The sequence below is a fragment of the Lycorma delicatula genome, chromosome 7 (genome assembly GCF_047948215.1).
Source record: "Lycorma delicatula isolate Av1 chromosome 7, ASM4794821v1, whole genome shotgun sequence".
Classification (NCBI taxonomy): Eukaryota; Metazoa; Arthropoda; class Insecta; order Hemiptera; family Fulgoridae; genus Lycorma; species Lycorma delicatula.
This window is the reverse complement of record NC_134461.1, coordinates 53,384,753-53,412,380: the sequence shown is the minus strand read 5'-3', so window position 1 is coordinate 53,412,380 and position 27,628 is coordinate 53,384,753. Positions and strand designations below refer to the sequence as shown.

General features: G+C 29.7%; 1 protein-coding gene across 3 annotated transcripts in view; it reads right to left on the bottom strand.

Annotated features, from left to right (window-relative positions):
* Ino80 (chromatin-remodeling ATPase INO80) overlaps window positions 1-27,628 on the bottom strand; it is a 98,950-nt gene that overhangs the window by 14,700 nt on the left and 56,622 nt on the right. For all 3 annotated transcript variants that reach the window (XM_075371573.1, XM_075371570.1, XM_075371572.1), the window contains exons 15-28: window positions 26,491-26,631; window positions 26,284-26,393; window positions 24,081-24,285; window positions 22,314-22,413; window positions 19,975-20,212; window positions 17,772-18,107; window positions 15,873-16,098; window positions 11,320-11,447; window positions 10,816-10,910; window positions 10,623-10,695; window positions 8,596-8,754; window positions 6,432-6,534; window positions 1,694-1,800; window positions 1,369-1,458 (exon numbers count right to left, since the gene is read on the bottom strand). In XM_075371573.1, coding sequence (XP_075227688.1) covers window positions 1,369-1,458; window positions 1,694-1,800; window positions 6,432-6,534; window positions 8,596-8,754; window positions 10,623-10,695; window positions 10,816-10,910; window positions 11,320-11,447; window positions 15,873-16,098; window positions 17,772-18,107; window positions 19,975-20,212; window positions 22,314-22,413; window positions 24,081-24,285; window positions 26,284-26,393; window positions 26,491-26,631 — 2,111 coding nt within the window. The remainder of the gene's footprint in view (window positions 1-1,368; window positions 1,459-1,693; window positions 1,801-6,431; window positions 6,535-8,595; window positions 8,755-10,622; window positions 10,696-10,815; window positions 10,911-11,319; window positions 11,448-15,872; window positions 16,099-17,771; window positions 18,108-19,974; window positions 20,213-22,313; window positions 22,414-24,080; window positions 24,286-26,283; window positions 26,394-26,490; window positions 26,632-27,628) is intronic.

Below are 27,628 nucleotides of genomic sequence, written 5' to 3'. Positions count from 1 at the left end.
ACGAGAAAGTATTGTAATCAGTTCAATTTGGGCATTTGCAGTTTCCACCAGATCTTAATATTTCAACACCTAAGGAACCCAAAAAACCAGATGGAAATTTTCTAGATTTAAGCGTGCATGAATGTGCGCACACACGCATGTGTGTGTGTTAAGTGTTGGCCTATAAATCACCTTATATCTCCAGAACAACTGGACCAATTTTGACTAAACAAAGTCAGATTACTTCTATAAGTGGGGCACTGATGCCATTATATTTACAACTTAAAAGCCAAAGGGGTGAGGCTGTAGAGCAAGGTTACCCTCATAACTCAAGATTTCACCTAATTAAGGTCATATTTTTCTTGGGCACATCTGTTAACAATTAAAAGATAATAATTTGCAAAATCGCACCCACCACCCCAAAAAATGCTGTTGCAGTTATCTACTATCTTCTGATGTCACAGGTGAGCAGTACAATTAAATAAATGAATAATATTTAAAGTGTAAAAAAGTAATTCGGTCTGGCTGGTTCTCAAACTCGATCACCCAGTTGACTTTGTACCTGTTGCGTTAAGCCTTGCAATTACACCAGCTACCATCCATAAAAAAAATTTGTTTTATGTAAGTTGTAAAATTACTTTAGTTTAGTTAGCGCCGACCATTATCACTAGTACCACCACACCCACACAAATTAAATACGGTATGTACATGCGATTTAGTTAGAATGATTGATTAAACCAAAAATATATTTAAATAAAATGATAAATATTTTAAATTAAGTTGTGTTTATATGTGTGTAAGTTGTGCATCAGAAACAACCCACAGTTGTAGGACTTTCCTGGAACGCGATTTTAGCTGACGAGAAAGTCCTACAACTGTATTGTCAGCTATTTTTTTATTTAATATTTCAGAATAACATGCAATAACAAACTTTTCAACAGTTAATGTTGGAATTAATGGCACAAACACTAATAATAAAACCTCACAATAATAAATAATACTAATAAAAAAAGTTTTGAATTTGTTAGATAGTAAATTATCTTATTACCTACTCGTCTAAAAATCTCTTAATTTCAAATTTTATCTATACATCTAACTTTCAACATCCTTCTGTAACATCAAATTTCAAAGCCTCTATTCTGAACATTTTAAAATTAATAAACAAATGCTTCAGAGTGCTTAACAAATGTCTCCAAAAACCGTAATGTTTAGGCTAAATGCAGTAATAAGTTTATGCTAATAAAAAAATTTTTCAGATTAGAACAGAATAACAATGATGAAAAAGTCACTGTTTGTTGGCACCACCATTACCAGATCAAACTAAATTTCAACTCATAAGTTAACCTAAATAACTAGTACAGTGTATACAAATTCAACACAATAACTAACCTCACTATGAGCAGGACTTTCTGGTGCAGAATCAATACCAAATATTGCATCATCACATGGATCTTCTAACTTTATCTGCTTGACAGGTTCCTAAAACAAATAAAAAAATAAACAATTAAAAGAATAAAATACTGAATCTGAACATTACTACCATTCTATGCTAATTTTATTCACCAGATTGAGGCCCTATTCTCAAATTTAGATTGTGAAAAAAAAAAGTTAAAATAAGTTCACTCATTACATATGCACCATAATGACCAATAGTAATAGCTGACATTTGTATCAGAAAAACCATTATTAAAATACAATAATATAAAAAACTGACCTTAAATGTACTCATATTCATTTTCCTTTTCCGTTCCTTATCTCTTTCTTTGTAAATATCTGCTCTACTCTCCTCTAACTGTCTTCGTTCTGCCTGCCTTTGTCGATCTGAAAGAATAAGTTGTCCTTAATTTTTACAGCAAAGTAATAATTATATTTATTAGTAGCCATTATCTTTATTAGTTAGCCAGACCAAATTACTTTTTTACACTTTATTATGACCTAGAAAACAATCAGAGAGGCCTTAAATAAATGGAATACACCATTTCTACACAACATCAGTTAAGACTGAAAATCACATGTGAATACTCATTACAATATTTTCATTGCTTACCAGTTTCTAGTAAATCTTCATCAGGAAGGCAAACTAGACATAAAAAACTTTCACATAACCAGTTTTATTAGCCCTGAAAGCTGGGTGAAAATTTTTATAAAGTTCCAAGAAGCACATGCAATTAGAAATGCAAGTCCAATCACAACAAAGAAAACATATTCAGTGTTGCTGACATGACAAATGCATGAAAAATGATTTTTTACCACAATCCACTCCTGCATAGGCTATGGAATATGTTATATTCAGCAAGATCAATATTTTTGTACACTTACAGCTAAGCTTAATAGCATATAAGCTATTAGCTTTTGTAGTTAAGCTTATTAATCTAACAAATGCATTACATACACTCAATAGTAAGAAGTTATATGTGGGTAGTAAGAGATTAATATAACCTATTTATACTCTTGTTTAATCAAAGAAGAGTAGCATATGGCCTATTAACCACAAAAGGTTTGTACAGATTAAGTTAAAAGAATAAGTAATAAAAGTAATTGGTGGGTTATTCCATAATACAAATTCCACAAGAAAATTGTTTTCCTTAACATTCTGGTCAAACCTTACACATATGATTCACAAAAAACTAATAATGACCTAGTTCAGCAATAACACAAAAATTAATCATATTTACCATGTTGGATGTAATTTATAACCATATTTAATTTATTTTATAAATGAAACCTAAGCAAAAAGCACAAATTTACAGAAAAATGTTTTCACACACATCTACAAACATTGAAGTATTATAGCTTGTCCAAGTCGAATTGACACAGATCTGATAAACAGCATCGCTATAGATGTCTTGCTGCCTAACAAGCACAGGTTTATAATACTATTCAATTAAAGGCAGTATGCATATAGTATGACTATTGTTTATTCCAATCAATGAACAAATTCATGTCTTGTATTCATTAGTTACCTATTTAACCCCGAGTTTATATATTATTAAATTAATAATTTATTAGATACTGAAATAAATATATTATGCAGTATTATTCAGCCCTAAATATATTTATTTATAGTTTTATAAATGTATAAAATATCCAAGCCAAACATGCACAAAATTGATGTCTACTGTTTCTGGTACGCTCTTCGCCCTTTGTTCTGGAAGTGACGAACAACCGTATGCTAGCCTAGGCTATGAGTTTTTAACCTAACAACTTAACTTTAATAAAGTTAAGTTATTAACTTTTTTGTTCTGGTTTGTGTAAATAATAACCAAATGATGTGTCTAGAGTCTAGACATTCAAATGAAACATTAAATCTCTACTTATACAAACTGTTCCTGATTCATTCAGAGACTAACTTGTTTTTGTAAATGATTCTGTTCTAATTTATACTGTATTTGCAGTTAAAGCTTGTCCAGTTTAATTGTGTGTATCCAAAGAGTAAGGTTATTATCTGATTATAGCCTTCTTCGAGTTTCAATTCTTGAAAGTAGCTGAAGTCTTAAGTGAAATTTTGAAAGTAATTTATTTGCGTTAAATTAGTAAATATTTGTCGGCTCTATTCTTATGGTAGTGAATTTAATTTTATTATTTTGTATATTATGTCTAATTTATGTGGAAAAGACATTCACCACCAAGGAAAAGATATCGTTATACACAACGTTTTTAATTACATGGCAGGAGAAGCTGCAGTTGGAATGTTTGTTAGTGACCCCAAAAAAATTGTAGAACGTGTTTAGTGTGCTACAGGAATCTCAAAAAGAACAGTTTAATGAATTAAGGTGAAATAGCTACAGAAAAAATTCAGTTCTCACAAAGGAATAAAACACAAAAAGGAAGTGACAAACCCGGACAGTTGACAAAGAAGACAAAGACGTAGATCAAGTTGAAGGAAGACCAATCATCTATGTTGATGCGATTTATTTTAATTTCTCATTGTCAAAAGAAATATTGGAAACCTTCAAATGTGCCCGAGTGTTTTACTGTATCAATTTCAAAAGGAGAAAGGATAATAACTGATACAGTCATTTGAGAACCCACATAGGTCATACAATAATAATTTTCGGAAAATCAAAAAACTTATCTGTTCACCAGATAAGGCTAAAAATACTGATAAAAGTTACACAATTATTTTAGACCCTATGTTAAACTCTACGACATTAAAAATTTCAAAAATCTATTTTTTAGTAAAGGAAAATGGCTTCCCATTTCTGTTGACTTGTGCTGTTTCTCAAATTCATGGAATTCTGTACCAACTTTTACCTTATTTCTACTCTACGAGTAATTACACCAGGAAACACTTTTTGTAAATAAAACAACATTGTATTAGATATTAATATTACATAAAATCATAATGTAGTGCTAAATACGTATTTTTTAAATTGTTTAAAAAAGTGTATAAAATTCTATTTCATTAATAACTAGTAATTAAATTATTATTTATTGTAAAAAATTTTTTACAGAGGTTAATAATTATTAATAAATCAACATATTTAAATTTAAAAACAGGAGATTAAGTCTGATTTGAATCGATGTGCCTTCCCCTTGTAATATCCAAATATTTCATTAAATAAAATTTTATTTGGCTATAACTCAGGAACCAATGAAAATAAGTGCCACTTATGATATATTGTTGAGAAGCTCTCAGTGAGGACTTCTCAAGCAGTTAAGAAAAAGTCAAAATCCAATTTTTTTGGATTTTGGCTTTTTTAGACACTTATGGTCCACTCGGTTACACAACCAAAAGGGGAGGGGCACAACTAGATGTTACAACAGTCCTAATTCCAAAATTTCAACATCCTACAGCTAATCTTTTTTGAGTTATGTGAAATACATACATATGTACAGATGTCACACAAAAACTAATCAAAATGGATTCGGGGATGATCAAAATGAATATTTCCATTGAAATCTGAAAACAGAAATTTTTTGCAATCACAATACTTCCTTCACTTCATAAAAGGAAGTAATAAGTTAGCTAAATAGTTGTGTTTTATTAGGTTATGAATTTATTCATTTTTTTATATAAATATAAGACTAAAAATACTTTAAAAATGTATGATGTGAATTTATAGATTGGAATAAACATTAGTATAAAAAATACTAAAAAAAAATTTAAACCATAAATTAGTACAAAAAGTTAGTTAAGTTAAAAAATTACTATAAAATAAAAAATATGTAAAAAAAAATGTTTAAACCACCACTCTAAAATTAAACGCTCTAAAACGTAAAAAATAATTTTAAGACAGCCTAAAGAGCAGGGTGCACAAAACCCACCTCTTTAGGACAAAACAAGCCTTAATGGTAAAAAAACATCAAATTTTTAATTTGAAGCTATGACTTTCACATAATCTTACATATCACCATCAAAGCTTGTTCGTCAAATCCATTCTGTGATACTGTCCTAAAATTATTTTTTACCTTTTAGTATGTTTAATTTTAGTGTTTTAAAAAAAGAGTAGTGTTTTAAAAATTTTTTCAGATTTTTTATTTTCTACTTTTTAGTCTTCATAAGTTTATACTTTACAGGTGCACTAATGCACAGGTTTGAGCGTATTTAGCGAAAGATCTATCAGTATGTTTTAAAATGGTTGAATGCAATCAAAACATAGGATTGGATTGGATCTGGATTTAATTTCTGGGTAACCAAGATCTGATCGATCAAGAATGTACCCAATGCATTTTGTACAGTTAGTGCTCAACCTGCTGATATACATATGCCATTTGAATTGTGAAAATCAGACGAGCAGTTGCTGAGATATTACGGTGGCACCCCATCATAATACCCCCTCCCCAATTTCCAAATGGCACCCCGGGGACACTTGAAAATATTATCTGGTATCACTGGGAGCAGATGGGGCATCCCATCTACCATCAAGGGGGGGTGGTCCAAAATTTTTTCGGAGCACTAGGACTGACTGTGAGATATTTACAATTTTCATCCAAAAATTCAGCTCTAAGTACCGGTTAAAAAATACTAATTTTCCCAAAACTTTGGTCACAAATTTTAGATCAAAACTTACCGAAAACAGACTAGTTATCTTTCATTAAAAAAAGCGTGTAAACAGAGTTGCAAAAGCTCAGGGGGCATTTTTTTCACTTAGCAACTTAGGGGCATCTTAGCAACTTGAAACTGTTGCTAAAATGGGTTGTCATCAGGAGCAAACCTGTATGCAAAATTTCAGAGAGAATCAATAAGCAGAAGTGCTTCAAAACTCAACTGAAAGTTTCCATACCATGAATCTCACATCATAGTCCAAGAGTGAGTTAACATATGAGTGGTACTGTATATATATATATATATTGTAAAATTCATTACACTGTATATATACTGTCTTTCACAAGTAGCATATTATAGCCCCCTCTCTAGTTAGGGAACCATCGTCTAGATCAGATCTGTGCCATTTTGGCTTGGACAAGCTATACACTCATACATTTAAACATTAAAGTTTATTACTTACATTTCTGTTCAATTTCTTCATCATCTAGAAGAAGTGAAACGACTTCCTTTGGTTTTAAAGTATCAGGTTTAAAGTCACCACCACTAATGACCATTCTTTGAATCTAGAAAGAATAAAATACAAAATAATAAACTAAAATAGAAATAAATATATATAAAACCAATAATAAATAAGTAAATAATTATAAAAATATGGATAATATATAAATAATTTAGGTTTAAAATTTACTTAATATGTAATTTTATTTTATTTTATTATGACCTTAAACATGTTACACATTTTAACAAGGAACAGGTACAGATGAAATCATCTAATATCCAAAACCTTGTTAAGAATCAAACTCAAGAACAGCTGATCTAAAAACCAGGTGCTTTATGGTACACAGACTGACTATCATCCCCCCTCAAAAAAAAAGAAGATTTCCTGTATTGTTACTTCTACAAGATAAATAATTTATTTTAAGATACAAGAAAATCTTAAAATCTTAAAATTCAACTTTGTACACTTTGTTGTAGGTAAAAATTACAAAAACCTTCATTGGCATCTTCTTTCTTTTTCCTGTTTAGCCTCCGGTAACTACCGTTTAGATAATACTTCAGAGGATGAATGAGGATGATAAGTATGAGTGTGAATGAAGTGTAGTCTTGTACATTCTCAGTTCGACCATACCTGAGATGTGTGATTAATTGAAACCCAACCACCAAAGAACACCGGTATCCACGATCTAGTATTCAAGTCCGTGTAAAAATAGCTGGCTTTACTAGGACTTGAACGCTGTAACTCTCGACTTCCAAATCAGCTGATTTGGGAAGACGCGTTAACCACTAGACCAACCCGGTGGGTTATCTAGCATCTAGCTAGATGTCATTGGCATCTAGCTAGCATTTGTTTAACTTTTTAAGACTGCCACTGGGAGCACTGGGTATTGTATACAGCTGAATGTGACTGGTGAAATTACGCGTGATTAAAATTAATATTGTGCAAAATAACTAACAAAAGTTGCTCATCAAATATATACAGATCCATTTTTCTTGTAATAAGTTTTTTATGTTGTTGATTTTGAACATGCATAATTTGTTTTAAATCTAGCAGGGTTAGACCTACACTCATAGAACCAATAATGTGGAAGAAAAGGGAACAAGGATAAAAGGAGTAGGTGGTGAGAAAGGAAGTCTATCAGTAAGTGTTTACATATTGTTTAGGTATCTTCTTATATATATTTTAGATAAGATAAGGGTAATTTGAAAATCTTTTGAAAGCAGCACATGATATCTGTAAAGAAGAAAAAGTTATAATTGTAGAAAATAATGTGATTGAAGCGTTCCAAATGAAGGATGTAGAAACTGCTATCATTAACAAAGTTAAAAAAATAATCCATGGAATGATTTATTATCAGTAAAACTAATAAAAAAAAAACCACCATTCAAAACAAAATGATGTTAAAAGATTACAAGAAATTCTTGAAACAGAATCAACTGCTAGTTTTAGTGGGGGGAAACAATAATACCCAATAATAGGCCCAATTTTTTAAAACAGAAACAAATAAACACCCAAGATTAAGAACATTTTATAAAATTAAAAGGAGAGCATTTAAGCCAAATAAATCTAAAAGTAACAAGGAATATGCCATCAAACAAGTAGTAAACATACATTACTGGGAATTTTGGGGTCAGATAATAATTAAACATTGATTTTGAAAAAACAGATATCTTAAAAAAAGACAAAACTAGAAAATCTGCAAAGATTAAAAAGCAAGTTCTTGAAGGTGCTTATCTAGTAGAGCCCCTGACAAGAAAAAAGTTTTAACCAATATTAATCACAGAAACTATAAAACCAGTAGAATCAATATAAGATAACTTAATAAAGACTAAATATGATTTTAATTTGTGATTTATAAAATAATTTGTGAGAAAAACTGCATTATTATAATAAATAATGTAAAGCAACATTACGCTATAAATAAGGTAACATTTTTATTCTCTACATATGACTTATATGACTAAATAATTAGAGACTGTCCCTCTAGTACAGCATCAGATGTTTTAATCCTATTCATAAGAAAACAATTCAGTAAACAACTGACTAGCTAACATACTATCATCATCACACCTGTATAAAATAAAGTGTAAAAGAGCCTGTAATTATAAAAAAATAAAATACATACCTCGCTCTTTTCTCTTGCTCGTTGTAGAATCCGCTCTTCTATTGTTCCTTTACAAATGAGACGGTACACAGTGACCTGTTTTGTCTGCCCAAGCCTGTGTGCACGATCCATAGCCTGCTGATCTACAGTTGGATTCCAGTCACTGTCGTAAAATATTACCTGCAATACATAACATACTTAGTAGTAAAGCATTAAGCATAAAATATCAGAAGATAAAAAATATATAGTCAATATTATTCCATTTTGGAAAATTTTTTGTTTTCTCTAGCAGCTGATGCTAAAAAAAAAAAGTAAAACAACTTGCAACCATTATAGTTAATTAGAATTATCCTCTGGAATATAAAATCAACTGGGTAAAATTAAACTTTAAAGTAATTTACTTTGTTAACCAGTGTTGGGAAATGCCAATTTTATCACATGCAGTTCAGGTGAGTGGGAGCAAAATAGTGATGCCTTACTGATAAGCTATAATTCTTTTTATAAATACTGACTAATGACAGTACTCAACCAAATTATTGTAGAGACAGATTACTGATTGGGGCTAGCAACCAATGCTGTAATATATTAACCTCATTTTCAGCTGTTTACAAGAAATATTTGTCTTTTTATACATGAAAAATTACTTATAAATTTTAGAAATATATTATATAAAATAAATAAAAATATATGTAATACAATTAGCAATATTTTTTATTAATTTTTAAATTACTGATTAAGATAACCAGGAATTCCTTCTTTTTAGGTTTTTATCTTTAATTCTATGGTGTTTACAGCCCATAATTCATAATTTTAGACAAAAAAGTATTCATTATTTTAATTAGACTTGAGCATTTATCTTTTAAAATCCAAAATAGTGAATAAATTCTAGAAAAAACTATTTGAAGGACTGGGTAAGACTTAATAACAATATACATATATTAATAATTACCCAAAAAATATCATCAAATGTGATAAATTTCAAGATAAGTTTTACTGAAATTAGAAATGAAGTACATATAGTGGTTTTTATAAAAAATGGTTAATATATTCAATTACTGAATACATATAATCAAGTGCATCAGAGAGAAAACTAAAAATGTGTATGCGTATAATGGCTATTCAAAAGGTAACTTCCTCAGTGTTGTGCAAAGGAGTAGGGATAGCAATTTATCTTTACATAGCTAAACGCAGTTCTAGTAGTGTTATTGGAAATATCACCTGCTTATTTGTTCCCGTAAAACTGTCATTTGAAATGGCTGCTGTCATAGGAAATCCTACAAACTGCTGTCATCTGTTTCCTTCACCTAAAAAACTTGTCAGCTGCAGAAATTCATTGTGAACTTTGTGTAGTATATGAAGGGAATATCACGATGAGTGACAGTGAGGTAAGACAATGATGCCAGTACACAAACATTCACAACAATGAAGGAACTGGTCGACCACCAACTGAATTGTTACGGATGAATTTGCTGTTAAGTGTTAATGTGAAAATTTGAGAAAATCATTGATTCACGATAGCAGATCCAAACTCTTACCTCACTTACTGTGAAAAACTGCAAAGGACCATAAAAAACAAACAAATGTTGAGTTATGATAATGCTCATCTGCATATTGGAGTACACACTCAACACCAAATTGACAGTTTCAAATGGAAGTTGTCTAAGCATCATCCTTACAGCCCTGATTTGACTCGCAATGATTATAACCTTTTCCCTAGAAATGTTAGCGATTCAATGTTTTGAAAATGATGAATCGAAAAACGGTGTTACTACCTGGCTTAATTCACAGGCAGCAGAGTTTTTTGACAAGGATATTCAAAAACTTGTTTACAGATAAGTGCCTTAGTTTGGACGGCAAGTATGTAGAAAAGTAATATAAGAAATATATAATAAATTGTTTCTTATAAATTAGTGTCTTTTTAATTAAAATTTGGAAGTTACTTTCTAAACAGCCCTCACAGTAATGGCACTAAAGAAAGCAAGATTAAATACTTAATTTGCACAAACCATTATTAATAATATTTTTTTTAGATTATATTTGGTTTTTACCGTGTCAGCAGCTGTAAGATTAATTCCCAGACCTCCAGCTCTTGTACTTAATAGAAATACAAAAATGTCTGCTCTGTAACAAAAAAATAGGAAGTGAAAACATTTTTTTTTAAATAAAATATGCAATTATAAAAAAATGAATAACAAAATAGAAGAAACTACTTAATACTTGAAAATAAAAACTCGCACCTACCTAGACTGAAAATCAGCTACCATATCACGCCGTTCAGAAATTTTCGAAGAACCATCAAGCCTCATATATGTTAATTTTCTATGCCACATATATTCCTACAAAAATAATACCATTTTATCATTTTAATATCATTTTATCTTTTAAAATTTTAATGAGAGTAAATTATTTCTTAATTTATTTATAATAAAACAATCTTTTATCTTAAAACCTAATTCTAAATTGTTACCAATTTGGTTATGTAAATTAAAATTTCCATACAGCAAAATTTAATGCATTTTATATGCAGAGGGCTGGCTACTTTTTACTAGTCTACTGATAGGTAGACATTTAATAAATAGATAGATATAACACGTTATATTTTACATCAACAAAATTACCATTTAGAAAAATATCTAACAGTTTTATAGGTTTAAATACTAATTTAAAATTAAAACAATTTAAAAAAATAACTAGTTTATTATATTTATATATAATTTAATTTTATGTTTAAAAAAAAATTATTACCTCTAAGAGATCTATCATTCTAGTCATTTGTGAATATATTAACACACGATGACCCTGTTGTTTTAACCGTTTCAAAAGACCATCCAGTACGTACAATTTACCGGCATCAGTTACTAGGGTTTGCTTATCTATAAAAAAAATAATAAACTTTAATGTTAACACAAAAAAGAAATAACAAAAAGATATGTCAGGTGGGCAGTTAAAATTTAAATAAAATTCATCAACTTCCGCAAACAACTAATGAAATTTAAATTTGAAGAAATTCAATAATTTAATTTAAAGAAATCAAGAGTGAAATACTTTTGATTTCAGATGACAACAATGTTATCATTTTTATTTACTGTTATGATGGGACAGTTCAGTTCCAAATGGTGATAGAACATGTCCTGTGACCATTTCAATTATTAGAAGGCTGATATAACTAGTACATTCTTTAACGATTTATATTAAATAAAAATAATAATATTGCATCAAAAGAATGATACAAAACTGATTTTGATGTAAATAAAAAATTATACAAATGGGGAAGGAAAAACAAACAATGTCTGATAACTTTACTCAAATTATTAATACTTTATATTATAATCTGAGGTTTAAATTACTCTTCTATTGAGAAAGAGGAATAAGGATGAAAGACCCGAATTTTTAACAGAAAATAGTTGAAACACAAAAATAAGATTTGATTGTATCAGAAAACTTATTAAAAGTTCCTGACAAAAAACAAATGTTTTATAACATTTTGTAAGAAAAATCTTTTTATATAAAGATTTTTCTTACCTACTTATAAAAGAGGCGGATTATATTTCCTACAGTTCTCGAATATTCTAGTTTCTATCATATTTTTAACAATTATTTCATTTCCCACCAACTTTCTACCATCACCCGTAGTAAACTGGTTAGTTAGTTAGGTCCAAAGGCCATCTCTTAGTTTCTTTACTTGATATGCTGTTAGGGACATCAAGTTGAATGTAAATCCTTTACAATGCAAGACCTATTGTTTGACTTGCACTATTGTTTGACAATAGAATTAATTCACTATTGTTTTCTTTTATTAAATGTGAAATATTCAATTTCTTTATGATAATTAACAATATAAATCAGTTTAATAAACTATAGTCTGATCTACAACACAATCCTGCAGGATTTACAATTAACAGCTACTCACCAACATTTCCTGCAGTATATTGAACAAAGATTTTTTTTCTGGGTGAGAAACAATTTTGTGTTATCATCGCCCCAAAAACAAAAACATTAAATATAAAAATAAAATATAAAATCTAATAAGACAACAACAAAATCAAAACAAAATAGAAACTTAAAGCAGAACTTAAAAACAGAAACTTTACAATACAAAAATATACAACTACCGTACAAAAATGAAAATTTTAAGAGCACTATTTAAAAGTATGTAAAATACTAATACTTAAGAGAAATAAAAATACCAGGTCCAAAACTTCTTTATTATTGCCCAGGATTGGGAGGAATTTAAATTTACAAGGCAAGGATAAATTTAAATTTACGTATGCTATCTACAAGGATGTGACACACAGTCAAGCAGCACTTGTATAGTCTGTATATCTGTGCATTTTTTGCTGACATCAGGTACCCATGAGTAGCTCTCGTACATCCTATCTGCAATCGGAAGAGGATCACTTCCTCTCGGCGAGTTTTGCTGTGGGAGGAATCCCATGGCAACACGGTACCCCCCTTTGATATAGCAAACATTTGCTGAAAGAAGATAGGTGATGTTGATTCTTTATTGTATATCATGAGGGCAAATATAGAATTAATATGGTTGATTCTCCATGGACGGTGTGAACACAGATAGATCGGAAAAATGAAAGGTGCATCAACATTTATAAGATGTAGTAAACACCTTATAAATATACAAATACCAGGTGCAGTGTAACATGGATGGTTCTCATATCTTCAAAGATAAGAAATTCCAAGGACTGCATCAAAGCAGAGTGGTTTGGCTGTTCTTTAAGAAAGGCAAAATAAGAAGCTAACACCTGGTCTTGTCTATTCCAAAGTGATGGCTCACTGCAGTCAACAAGGTTGCTTACAACAGGGCTAGATCTAAAGGCACCTGTAGCAAGTAGAAGGAAAGCATGTTGTACAGCATACAGCATTTTAAGCACGGTATTGCACGCTGAAGAATACGCAACACAATCATAATCTAAACGGGAACTAACTAAGGAATAGTAAAAACGCAACATACATGATGACAGATCGGCACCCCAATTGATATTGCTAAGAACTCATAGCATATCTAAAAGTTTGGAACATTTTGTTTTTAATTCTTTGATGTGTTTGAATAAAAAAATAACTCTAAAAATCAGACTTCAGGAGAGATAGCAATTAGCTCTCCACTGAAAAAGACTTGTGGAATAAAAGGGTCTTGCAAATGAGAAAAGGCTACACATTTTGTTTATTCAGGTGAAAATGTGAAGCCAAAAACCTTGGACCAAGCTTCAAGGCGAGATATAGTGTTCTCTAGTAGTCTTTCTGCTGTGGATGTTGAACGAGACGCAATATATATAGCAAAATAAAAAACATGAGACAGGTGGCTGCACACATTTAGTAATACTGTTGATGACTATAGAAAATAAGGTGGCACTTAATACACTCCCTTGAGGTACTCCATTCTCCATGATGATGCTACCAGAGAGAGAATTCCAATACGGACATGGAAAGTTCAGTAATTTAAGAAACCCCTAATAAAAGCAAGCATATTCCCTTTGACTCCCCATTCTTTGAGGGTGTATAGAATACCACGTCGCCAGGCCATGTTGAATGCCTTACAATATCAAAGAAGATAGTGACGAAATGCTGGCGTAGTAGGAAAAGAGTTTTGAGTAGATGTCTACAATGACAGTAAATGGTCAATGGGGGATTGTTCTTGTCGGAAACCACACTGTTCTGCAAATAAAAGGCCATGTCTCTCCATGTACCAAGAAAACCTGCGGTTCATAATTCTAATATGCTTGTCAAGGAGATAGGGCAGTAGCTTGAGGAACTTGCTTTGTCTTTACCAGGTTTAAGTACTGGTACAACAATGGCTTCTGACCAGACGGGTGGGAAGACTTGTGCGGAGAATAAATCATTATAAATGTTCAATAGTTATCGTAATGCCAAATGAGGAAGGTGCAAAAGCAAACAGAGACAAATGTTATCAGGTCCAGGGGAGGTGCCACGGAAGTTTCTAAGTGTGTGTGACAACTCACTGAACAGAACATTTAATTCACCGACCGAATCACCAATGTTCAGCAATAATACTTCCAGCTGAATCTTGTACCTCTGAAATTCGTTACTACATGATGAAGTGGGAGACACCGAGCGGAAAGAATTTTCTAAGGTAGTTGTCACTGCAGAAGATGATGAAGGAGTTCTCCTTCATGAATAAGCCCAAGAATAGATTGTTTTGGTGATCTGCAAATTGCACTGATCTTTTTCCACACAACAGACATGGGAGTAGTGCGTGAGATGGTGTCCACTGATTTTATTTCAACAAGACAATGCTCATCTACACACAACAAAAATTGTACAAGAATTAGAATAAAATTGCTGGTAAACCATTTTCATCTATCTTACAGTCCAAACCTCGCACCTAGTGTTATAACCTACCTTTTTCTCTATTGAAAACAATGACTTGATTCACAGCAGTTTAAAAATGAACTGAAAGACTAAGCAATTAATTTTGTTCCATCAGAATGGCCTTTACTTAAAAAAGCATACCTTGTAAAGTTATGGTTTGTCTAAAGGTTTAAGGAAGCATGTTATACATATTTTATAATCATTACTTTATTTCATGGTTTTTCATTTGGTTGAATTTTACTCTGGAGATTCCTCATCTTGTAAATGACAGTTCCCATTGTTATATATTTATTGCATGCTTGGCTTATAAAAAAACTTTAAGAAGTAGTGAATTTATTCACACAAAGAGAACAAGACAGCTGTTTTTTTTTTTTTTTTTTTGTGGACGAAATAACCTAAATTCTTGTGAAGAACAGACAGTTTGAACAATCATTTTGGAATTTCTTTAGCTTTAATGTTAAGATATTTGGGTAATGGTACTTAAAGTACTTAATAAGAAAAGTACACTATCTCAAAAAGTATTTATCAACATTTAAATTATGGGCTCAAATAAAGGAATCCTTCCTTTAAAACACATTTCAGTAGAAACACTTAAAACTAAAAAAAACTTAAGCAAAACTTAAAAATAAATATCTCATTATTAGTTTGATGACATGAAACTACTGAAATAATACACCTATTCATAAAAAAAAATCTAATCATATAAAATAAGTCCTAGATTTGCAATTACAATTTCTAGAAAGGAAAAGAATCTGAATAATGTTGCTTATTAAAACAAAAACTGGCAGGTAATGTAAGATATTTTGAGTGTTGGATACATACAGCATTCCAATTTGATTAATTAAAAACAATGGTGACTAAACTGAAATTACTTCACTCACTTCATTTATTCAAACGATAAAATAAAGATTTACAGCAATAAAAATAAATCAGCAGTAAATAAATCAATAAGTTACCTGGAATTATTATATTAGACCAGCCAGTAATCGGTGTAGCAGCAACTAGACCACCAACAGGAGGTGAATGAAACAAAGATGCACGACGACGATAATCTACAGCTGCTTCAGGTGAACCAAACCACACTGCATCTTGTCCAATCTGAGATGAACACTGTTGATGTGATAATGACCACCATGCAGCCTCTCTGCAGCTCGCATAAATTTCCCGACAACGAACCTGGACCTATAAAAATAATAACACTTTTTTTTATTCTCAATCTCAAAGAAGATCAAAACAAAAATCTGTAATCTGTGTTACAGTACAAAGCATTATACTTTAATGTACAGTACTAAAAAGCACTGTAAAGAAAACCCGTGAAATTAATTTATTCTTTTGGTCTTCAACCAATAAATTGTTCACGTTTTTAACATCAACATACCTAACTACATAATATGTTTAAAATGTTATACATTTGTAATTGTTAGTTTCCTTACTATGTTTACTCTTTACCTTGACTATAAATCAGCTAATTTACCCTTTAATTCAACATCATTTTTACTTCATTATTCTGCCGTAACTTTCTCTCTTATAGAATTCACACCCATTTAGCTTAAACCTAACCCATTTTACATTTAAGCCATCTAAGTTTCAACATTTTTCTTCCATAAAACAAGTTCTTCCAAAAATGTATATTCTTTGCTTTTCTAACTACTAGTAGTTTTACCCAAACTATCATAAAACACTTTTTAATTTTATTATTCAATTATTCATTGATATTTATAAATATAAAAAAACTTGATAATGACCTATATATAATATTAGATATCAATTTATTTGCTTCAATTTTTGCAAAGTTTTAGCAAGAGTTTTTTTTTTAACTAAATAAGTTCTTTTATTTTATAAGTTATTTTGTCTAATTGCATTTATGAAGGGTAACTATGAAGAATAAGTACTTATTATTCTTATTGATCAACAAAACTTTCTTAAATATCTTCGTTTCAAACATGCATGAAATTAAATTATGTGAAATATTTATTACAGCAGAATCATCGTCATCATAATTATCCCAACACATCGACATTAATTTTACTTTCCTTTTTACTTGATTCTATTTTGATTATTTATTTTTAATACATTAAAAATCTTTTAAAAAATGTTTGTGAGAATATATTGTTTATTAATTTTACATTCAATATTTTCTTTTTGTTAACATAAGATTTGTTATTAAAAAAACAATAATTATTTAAGTATTTATTATTAAATGAAGGATTATTATAAAATTACACACAACTTTTATAAAATTACCTTCTGTAATAGAGGAATAAAATCTATTATTAAACAATATATTTTTATTCATTCTAGGGGTTTTAATCTCCCAGTAAACATTTGAAGAGCATTTCTGTGCATTATTAACCATAAGATAAAAAAACATTTTTGTTATATACAAACAATTATTTTTCATTAGCGTATTAGTTAATTTTCATAAACAACAAATTTAAACTTATTATATTTCAATAAGATTTAATAATGGTGCAATAAGAAATATGTTGAAAATGGCAAAATGGTAATGATTCAAGCACAAGAAAGATGTAAATAACAACAAAACATAAATATTGTTGTATCCAGTAGAACTAAATCTGGCTACATTGAGAGAATTTTGTGGCTGTTAAGTAAGAGTTCAACAGCCTACAAAAAATAGTATTGATTCTTTAATTTATTATAAAAGGAAGCAAGGGCAATCTCCAAGGACTCCTCTTTTGAGATCGTTGCTGCCGCCACCACCATTATCATTATTATGGTTTTTTTTTTAATAATCACAATGTAATCATATTACATTGTAATGGTTGTAAAAAGTAAAAAAAATTTTTTTAAATCACGTAATAAGGAATTATTTTTACATTATTATATAGCCTTACCTTTGGAACCATGTTGTACAAGAATCCTGATAAATAAGTAGGATAACATTCTAATATTCTAGGTGGACGAGGTACATGACGAAATTCTGGCAAAATGGTCAACTTAGTCTGCTGAGATGAAACTGCACTATCAGAATTATTTTTACTGCTACTTTTATCACCGCTTTCAATTTTTTTATTATTATCATTATTAGTTTTGTCATTATCATTGTTATTTGCGGTAGCGGTCATTGTCATACTAGATGAATTGGCAACTGTCGTTGCAGAACTTGCAATATTAGCTGAATCTGAAGATTTATCTGATGCAGATGCTTTCTCAGCTAAACTCTTAGCTAACTGAAAAAAATTAATACAAATAGATTAAAAAGAAAATTGTACAGATTTAGAATAATTAAAAATTATTAAATAAAATATAACCAAGTTATTAACTCTTTCAGTTTCACCATTTGTTTCCATTCTCTTGCACTTATAAGGAGAGCAATCCTGAGATATTAAGATTTTAAATCTACTATATGAGAAAACCTGTATCATTTGTCAGTCTGTCCACCTGTCAGTCTTTGTTTATTTATATGTGTGTTGTGTGTGTTTGTGTATGTGTATGTTTATGTGTGTATGTGTGTGTGTGTTTGTTTTTTTGTTTGTTTTTTTAGAATACAAATAACTTTGAGGAACACTCTTCACTAAACTTAAAAAAAAAAATAAAATTATTTACCTTTGAGCAGTAAATATTTTTATAAAAATATGACCAAGAGGCTTTAGTTCTAACAGCATGTGAACTATTTATATTGTTTTCTTATTTGTGTAATTTTCTTTATTATTTTAGTGTTTTTAATTGTAATTAGAATATTTTCTGAAAACAATTTTATGTAAGTGTATAACAGTAAATAATATTTTTTTAATAGATCTTTATAAAATTTTATAGCAGTTGAGTGATATAATATTAAAATGCAAAAAACTCAGAGTAAAACATTTCCAGAATTTTATACAGAAGATTTATCTGACTAGTATGAAAGTCAAGATAAATGATTTCAATATGATACTGAAAGTAACTGTAATTGTGATGCTGAAAAGACTGGTGCTTATGATTCAAATGTGACACACTGGTTTAAAGAAGAGCCTTTTCAACCTTTCCTACTTAATGATTCAAAGGCTGGAATACAAGATAAAATAAATGATTCAGGTAAATCCTGTCAATTAAACTATTTTTATTTTTAATTTGTTTGGTGGAGATAAAGTTTGACTTACTGCTGTATTCCTTACTGCTTACTAAATTCAGCTGTTGAAAACTACAAGCAAACTTAATAATACATGGTTTAATACAAATAGATGAAATGTTTAGCATTTTTCCCTTTTGTTACTGGCACATGACAAAAAGATCAATATGAGACTTTATTGGAGTAGAGATGTTTTGTTAATTACACCATTATTTTGCTACTATATTGTTTTAAACATATTACTTTTACTTCTTCAATGCCTGTGTTTTGCAAATCATTATACTATACTGTGCAAATTAATTGGGACAAATTAAAACATACTCTTTTTCAAAAAACTATATTCATTCTGTCTTTTTATGCACTGATAAATACATGTATTAGTATGAAGTATGTCCTCCTGTAGTAGTAATGACCTCTTGAAGATGTTTTGGCACATATAAGAGTTTTGACTCCACTGGAATAGTGCACATATTCTTGACTTCATCATCGTGGAACCACACTTTTATGCAATTAGTTACCATGCAATTCTTTTCTCATAATGCCCATCTTACCTAACGTCTCTTTAAAATATTGAAACTAACCTTGCCATTGAAACTTTAAATATTTTAATTAAACATAATTTAAGTAATGCTGTACTCGTACTGTTTACAACTTAAATTAATTAAATAAAAGTTTATGACAATAAATAAAAGTATATGGCAGTAAATAAAATTTGAAAAATGGAATAAATCTGTATGTAAAACCAATTAATAATTTTTATTAAATATCAAATCATAAACTTTTTACCAGAGTGCTGTTTTTGACTCCTACTCATTATTCTAACACATTAATATTTACTATATAAAAAATATTCTTGTAAACAGTAGTCAGATTTATGCATTAGGTATTACCATTAATCAATAGGGCAGTAAAATCTTTTAACCAAATATTATTTTTTTCCAATTCATGTTTTCAAACTGATATAAAGAAATAAAAAAGAAAAACAATACCTGAGCTTGTTGAACTTTCCTGCTGCGAAGAAGACGATGTTCAATAGTTTCAGGGATTGAATGATGTATAACCTTTGTGTGCGAATATACACAATGATAACCTTCATGAGCAGTAAAAACAAGATCATCAGGTAGTTTCCTCTGAGGAAGTAATAATCTAACTTTAGATTCTTTCCACCAACAAAACTGATGCCTCATTCTTTTGCAAACTTCTAGATACATTATTATATGTAACCACCTGTGAAAATATTAAAAAAATCAATTAGGCATTAACAAATATAAATTCACATTAGATTTATAAGGACTGTATTATAACAGCTTTAAATTTACCTGTAACATTCATGAAAAATGAATACAGGAAACTTGCATTTTTATTTTGTTACATTTTTTCTATTAAAAGAAAAATAAGAGATTGGTAAAAAAGTATTATAAAACAAATTAAACATCACTTTGATGATTTGTCATGACTAGAGCTAAAAAAAAAAGTAACAAAAGAAAGAAAAATGATAAATTGTAAAATAAAAAATATTTCACTTTACAAATGTACTACAACACTGTCATAAAAATTATTTTAGAAACTAAAATTAACTGAGGCTAGTAATTCAGACTAATTCTAAAACAACCATTACCTCATGAGTCAAATAATCTGAAAATGTTAACAGATCACTATTTTTACAATCAGACAGTACTAAAGTAACTTCTGCATAGCATTTTCTCCGTTTATGATGATTCTACATACGTAAAGAGTCATCTTCACTTCATTGGTAAGACAAAATTCTAATAATTATTTGCAATTAACTAACACTATTTTAAATATCTTAACCAATACAAACATGCTTATCAGAAAAAGTTAATTTATTTAAAATGTAATAATATGCTTATAATAATATGTCATTTATAATATGTTAATTTGAAAAAAAAATGTTTTTTTTAGTATCCTCATTCCTCAGTCTAGTTTTGTACAACTTCATAAAATCAGAAACTGTTTTTTTATCTTATCAATCCATAGCTCTATAACTTTCATGTACGAGGGCAGTTTGGAAAGTAACTTCCATTTGGCTATAAATAAAAAACCTGCATATATAAAAATATTTTATTATATACAACTTAAAACAACAGCTTTTAACTATTTTTCAACATAGTCGCCATTTAAATAAGCATTTCAGTAATTTACAAATACCTTATTCATAAAACTGAGCCACCTGGGTACCTAGCCAACATTTCACGAAATTTTGAAATTACCTGTCATTGAAGTGCTGCGACACAAGCCATTTCTTGGCACGCCAAGTCCGAGCTGTAAGGAGGATGATCAAAAATATCCCATTGGAACTGATTCAGAGGTTCTTTAGTTATTCGAGCACTGTGAGAACAAGCATTGTCATGCAAAAGAACAACAACAGATGACAGTACACTGCAAGAAGTTTGTTCTGAATGGTTTGTTAAAGTTTCACAGTAGACTTGTGTCAAATGACTTGCATCACAGCACTTAAATGACGATAATGAACTTCAAAATGCCAAAAGGTTGGCGAGTTACTCAGGCGACTGAATTTTATGTAGAAGGTGTTTGTAAATTAGTGAAATGCTATGACAAATGCTTGAATTTAAATGGAGACTATGTTGAAAAATAGTTAAAAAGCTGTAGTTTTAAGTTATATATAATATTTTATCTATGCAGGTTTTTTATTTACAGCCAAACAGAGGTTCTTTCCAAACCCCCTCATATTATTAAAGGCACTTCCATTACTTTATAGTTCCAGCATTATTTTGTTCTTTCTTTATCATACAGTATGACCTTCGAATTGGTCCACATACATTCTTGAGATTATTTAATTTTATCCTAAACATCTATATAAAATTATAATCTAATAAAAACATCTCCACCACAATAGAAAATGTTACTTTTTCAACAGGCTTATCCACAAAACTATTAAAATACATTTTAAATACATTTTTTATTTACATAAATCTATCTGCAAAACATTTTTCTTATACGTAATAAATTTGGTTATCTTGAGAAAATTATTTATTTTTATGTAACTGATTTTCTGGGATTAACTGTTAAAACAAATTAACTACATTTTCTTGTCACCTTAAAAAGCGTAAGTAATAAAAAGTAAACAAATAAGAAAAATGCAACCATTTTTAGATTATAGGTATCTCTAAGGTGAGAAACCTATAACCTAAACTCTAGTCTAAGAACTGTATTAATACTTATTAGTCTAGTATAAACAGATCTAATTAGCTGAACCATGATTACCATTAATTAGTTTAGATAATGAGAATTTTATTTATTAAATTCTTTAAAAAAATTATATTAGTAGAAATTTCTAATGCAGTACCTATTTAAAATTCCTCCAATTGTTAAATTATGTAGTTCATTGGGAGATAAATCAATAAATCTTGAAAATGAAAAACAACTACCACAATTGACTCTTTCATCTGAAAATAAAGCACAAATGTAACACAATAATTAGATCTTCAAACTGTAAATAAATGTTTAAATTTTAGAATTTAGTCCTACTTATTAAACAAAAATAAAGTATTGTCTAACATAATCTATTAATTCCAAAAAAAAAAAAATTTTTATAAAACTTCATTGGCAAATTAAAATTAATATCTTCTTTTCTCTTTTGCCTCAGTTCCGCACACCTGAGTTCTATCAGATGAATGATAGTTTGAAAACTTTGTTTAGCATTCCTTAACCAATTAAGAATGAAACTAGTTGAGTTAAGTACTGGAAGTGGCTGATGGGTTCAATTCCCTTCAATCTACACAGAGTTTACGCACTTAAAAAGAGTGAAAATCTCACCTTGATAAGACTGTTAATGTATTTTCGTACAATAAGGTCTTAAACAATCCAGTATATAGCAATATCAAGCCATTGATTGATTTAAAAGTTAATGTAAGATTCAATTAGATTTTACTTCAATATCTTTTACTGTGATATTGAAGAGTCAAAGTAATGTAATCTTCTCTACAGCTGGATTTCACAGGCACTAAAGACGGGTAAGCCTTATAACAGCCTTATTTGGAGCAAATTATAAATGTTATCAATCATTCCTCCTATTGCACATAAAAATGGTTCTCTAGGCAACCAATTTTGTCTCGTTAAAATGCAGAGACAAAGACTGTTACAGCTATCAGTTAGGCAGAGTTGAGGCAGTTATTGCTGGGGTTTTAAAAGCATCTGATCCAATAAGATGGACAAATCTATAGGCTTACTAATCAATGTTGATCAATTTACTGAGCTCTTTGAACCAATAACAGTACCAAATAGGACCATTCAACCACAGATCCAAGAATTTACCATAAAAATATTTGTAAGCCAAATCCAACATTTTCCTGATAATGCTCCCAGCTCAGCCTGCTATCAGTATAATTTCCCCAAATATTAACCTACCACATTAGTTTATCATCTCTAGTACCACCAATACTGTTGATGCTATGTCCATAAGATTGAAAGACGTTTCCTCAGTACCAGTCAAACTTTGAGCTTCTTTCATGAATCTACAGTATTCAGGAATTTTTCTTATTTATCTTCATCAGCATATCTTTTTATGTTTTAATCTTTCCAATTTATTTCAATGACTAGTTAGATCCTCAACAAACAAGATTCAAAAGCAATCATGATAATATATCACCCTAAATATTTCTACTTTAAATTTTACCAAGAAGCACAGATTTCAGCATCCTAAGAGTGTTATTACCTTCAAGTATTATTTCTGCAAGAGCATTAAGTAATTAATGCTGCTTTAATTCTGCTTTTATATTTATTTAACACTGTATCATAACATTTAGCAGTTATAAGCAAACTGATAATATTAAATAAGAATTTTACCTAAGATCTTGTTTAATAAATTATTTTCAAAACACACATGGGTCCATAACACATAATGAGAGTAACAGGTCTGTAACATTTATGTAATTGATTAGAAAGAACAAAACAGTGAATAACTCTAATTATCAAAGATTTTAATAAACTTAAGATTTAAATAACACAAATCTCCAGTAAAAAAAATTACACAAATTCATTTAATAAATTAAATTGAGTTCTTGTAAACATTACTCTTAAACAAACAAAAAAGGCAAAGAATAAGTACACATACCATCATTCTGTGGAAATAAAGAGCGATGAACATAATGCTGGTTCATGATACTAAAATGGTTGTAAAACAGATGGTTGATACTAGGTATAGCTCTATGAAGAAGACCATATTTAAATACTAACTGAGGTACAACATAATCCTGGCACCGGATAAAGAATGGTGATTTTGCCTCTCTTCGTTCAAACAACTCTGGATGGTTACAAACCTTAAAAAGAGTAATAATAAAAATAAGAACTTCTTTTACAAAATTTCAATAGTTATATATTTAAATTTTCAAAAATTAAAATAATCTAATCTCTATACTCTCAATTAGTGTTTTTGTTTTGTTTACAATACAAAACAAAAACACTAATTACCAAAACTGAATTAAAGATATTAACTTGGCTATAATACAACTTTTAACTATAACTCTTGAATTCCTTAAACCCTAAAAACTGAAATGAGTATGTTTTCTATTTGTCTTGGCACACATTAAGCACAAACGACAAGTGCAACAGCATTATATTATTAACTCTGTTAAAATTTTTAACAATCAGGAGACATTCTTCTAACACAACGGATAAAGAATGGTGACTGCTTTGGATAATATTTTTCAATGATAAAATTTTATTAACTTTTGATATATCACCCTTTGCTGTCTACAAGTTTTTTGTTTCTTATTTACAAGTTCTGGTATATACATCACATAACATACTGTAATTAATTAATTAATGCAATAAATACATTTCTATTGCATTAATTTATACAATTAAAATTATTATTATTTTTTTTTTTTTTTTACTAAAACAGTTAATAATGCTTTCAGGCAATTTTTTAACTTTATTTTTCATACATTTTTGTATGTCCTGCATATATAAAAATTAAGTGTTTTGTTTTCAGAGAAAAAGAGATCTAAATTATATATTAGTTTTAGGAATAAAACGTTCAATTCTACATAAATGTTTTCCCATTTTGTTGGTTAACTTTTTTGGTTAGAGAAAAATTTATTTGAACATCTTTTTTTTTACAGATTACTAGTGTTTATTTCCTGAATATTGTGGTATGCAGTAGCACAGATTTTTATGTTATTGTGCCAAAAACAAAAAAATATGCATACAATAATCCTCAAAAGTACATAATATAGCCTGCTAGTTTGGAGTATTTATATCAGCTACTTCTATACTTAAGCAACAGTTAAAAAATGTATACTTCAAAACTATTTCCAGTATATATTTTTTATAACAGTAATTCTGAGTTCCTTTCTTTACCCAGTGGGCACAGTGACAGCAGTCACTGTGACCACTGCTGTGGGTACAGTGACAAATCAATGTAGGGGTTAACAATCAATAAGCATATTGACTATATAAACCCCCACTGTAAGAGTCTGAACTCCTAAATAAACTCACGCACTTCTATCGCAGAAATACCTATGCCTTTCCAACACATTACGTAAAAATGGAAACCGAAATATTTCTCTACCTATTCAAAAATAATTATAAATGTTAACTTTTGGATTAAGAATATATAGATATAAAGGATTGGGAAACAAAAACGACTATCATCCCATCAACATTAACTGCTTAAGATCAGCTAACAGGGATGATGATATCTGGTTTAATAAGAACTGATCTTAACTACCAACATAAACAACTGTCAAGATAGTTCTCACTTTCGTCAAGATGGTCTTCCTTAGGTTCATCATTAAAATATTATGCATAAAAAATTAGTTATCAATATTAAATAATATTAAATTGAAATAAGATTCTAAATCAACTTATTTTAAGAACATTTTCATAATAAAACTTAGAGAAAAAAAAATTATCAGAGCTTTCTGGAGAACTCTTAACATTTCATTTATTCAAAATATTAACTTACACCATAAACAATGAGCAAACAATTAGTAGAAAATTTTGGTTAAAAAATCTCATGGTTTTAAAAAAAAATTTAATTTCTGTTTTTATGCATACATAAATGTAATGCTTCACAATTGATAAGTTAAATAAAATTTATTTCAAAATGAAAATAAAAGAAAGCTGCATGGAAAGAAATATACTTATTTTATATTCACGACGAATTGGAATGAGATTTAAAATTCATTTCATTTCATAGAACTATATTTACTGTTCATATTTTTTTTATTTCTTTAAAAAATTTCATAAGATAAATCTTAATTAATCTCACACATTACTAAAACTGTATTGTAAAATCACAATGTCAATCATACCTTTCTAAATTGCATAACAAGATTCATCAGACTAGATGTAATGCTTTGTGCAGATTGATAAGGTCCAGCTGAATGAAGTAAATCTTCAATTCTAATTTTCTTCTTTAATGCTGTAAATATACAAATATTATAATAAAACAGACACAACTAGCCAGAATAAGCACATCAAATTGCATAATTTATAAAAAATAAAATAAAAAAACCTACCAGAATAAAGCATCTTTTGTCTTGTAGTTAAAGGACAATAAACCATAACTTCTATTTTATCTGAAAGCTCGTTTTCAACATCTTTTTTTATTCTACGCAACATAAATGGTTTTAAGATCATATGTAAACGTGACAAGTGCTCTGAAATAAAACAATAACATAAAATATTTTTCACACAATGTTATAAAAACACAAATTATATCAAAACATAAATCACAAATCAATTACACCAACTGACGAACAAAGTATATACGAGGGTAAGTCAATTATTATCCGCAATGTAGTAATAAATTTTATTGCAATACAAATAGGAAACTTACATGTACATCATTTTTCAACAAAGTCCCCTTGCATTTCAATGCACTTGGTCCATCGTTGAACAAGCTTCCTGATGCCTTTATAAAAGAAGGTTTTCGGTTGAGCTGCAAGCCAGGAATGCACCACTTCTTCCACAGTTTCGTCAGAGATAAATCGACAGCCCCTTAATGCCTCTTTGCGTGGACCAAACAAGTGGTAGTGAGCAAGATCAGGACTGTACAGAGGATGAGCCAGTACTTCAAAGTTGAGTTTCTGGAGCGTTTCAGTAGTGTGGGTAACAGTACATGGACGGGCATTGTCAAGCAACAACACAACACATTTCGACAGCAGTCCTCGGCGTTTGCTTCGAATTGCAGGCTTCAGCTTGGCAGTAAGCATCTCACTGTAACGTGCACAGTTTATTGTCGTGCCCCTTTCCTCATAATGTTCCAGTAGTGGGCCTTGTGAGTCCCAAAAAACCGTAAGCATCAGTTTTCCTGTGGACGGTTGGGTCTTGAACTTTTTTTTGCAGGGCGAATTTGGATGTTTCCATTCCATACTCTGCTGTTTACTCTCTGGCTCATAATTATGGATCCATGTTTCGTCACCAGTGATAATTCTGTCTAAGAAGATGTCCTATTCGTTACCATAGCGATCCAAATGTTTTTAGCAGATGTCCAAGTGAGTTTGTTTATGCAACTGTGCGAGTTGTTTTGGGAACCATCTTGCACAGACTTTATGAAACCCAAGTCTGTTGTGAATGATTTCATAGGCAGAACCGTGACTAATTTTCAGACAATGTACCACTTCATCAGTAGTTACTCGTCTGTCTAAGAAAACA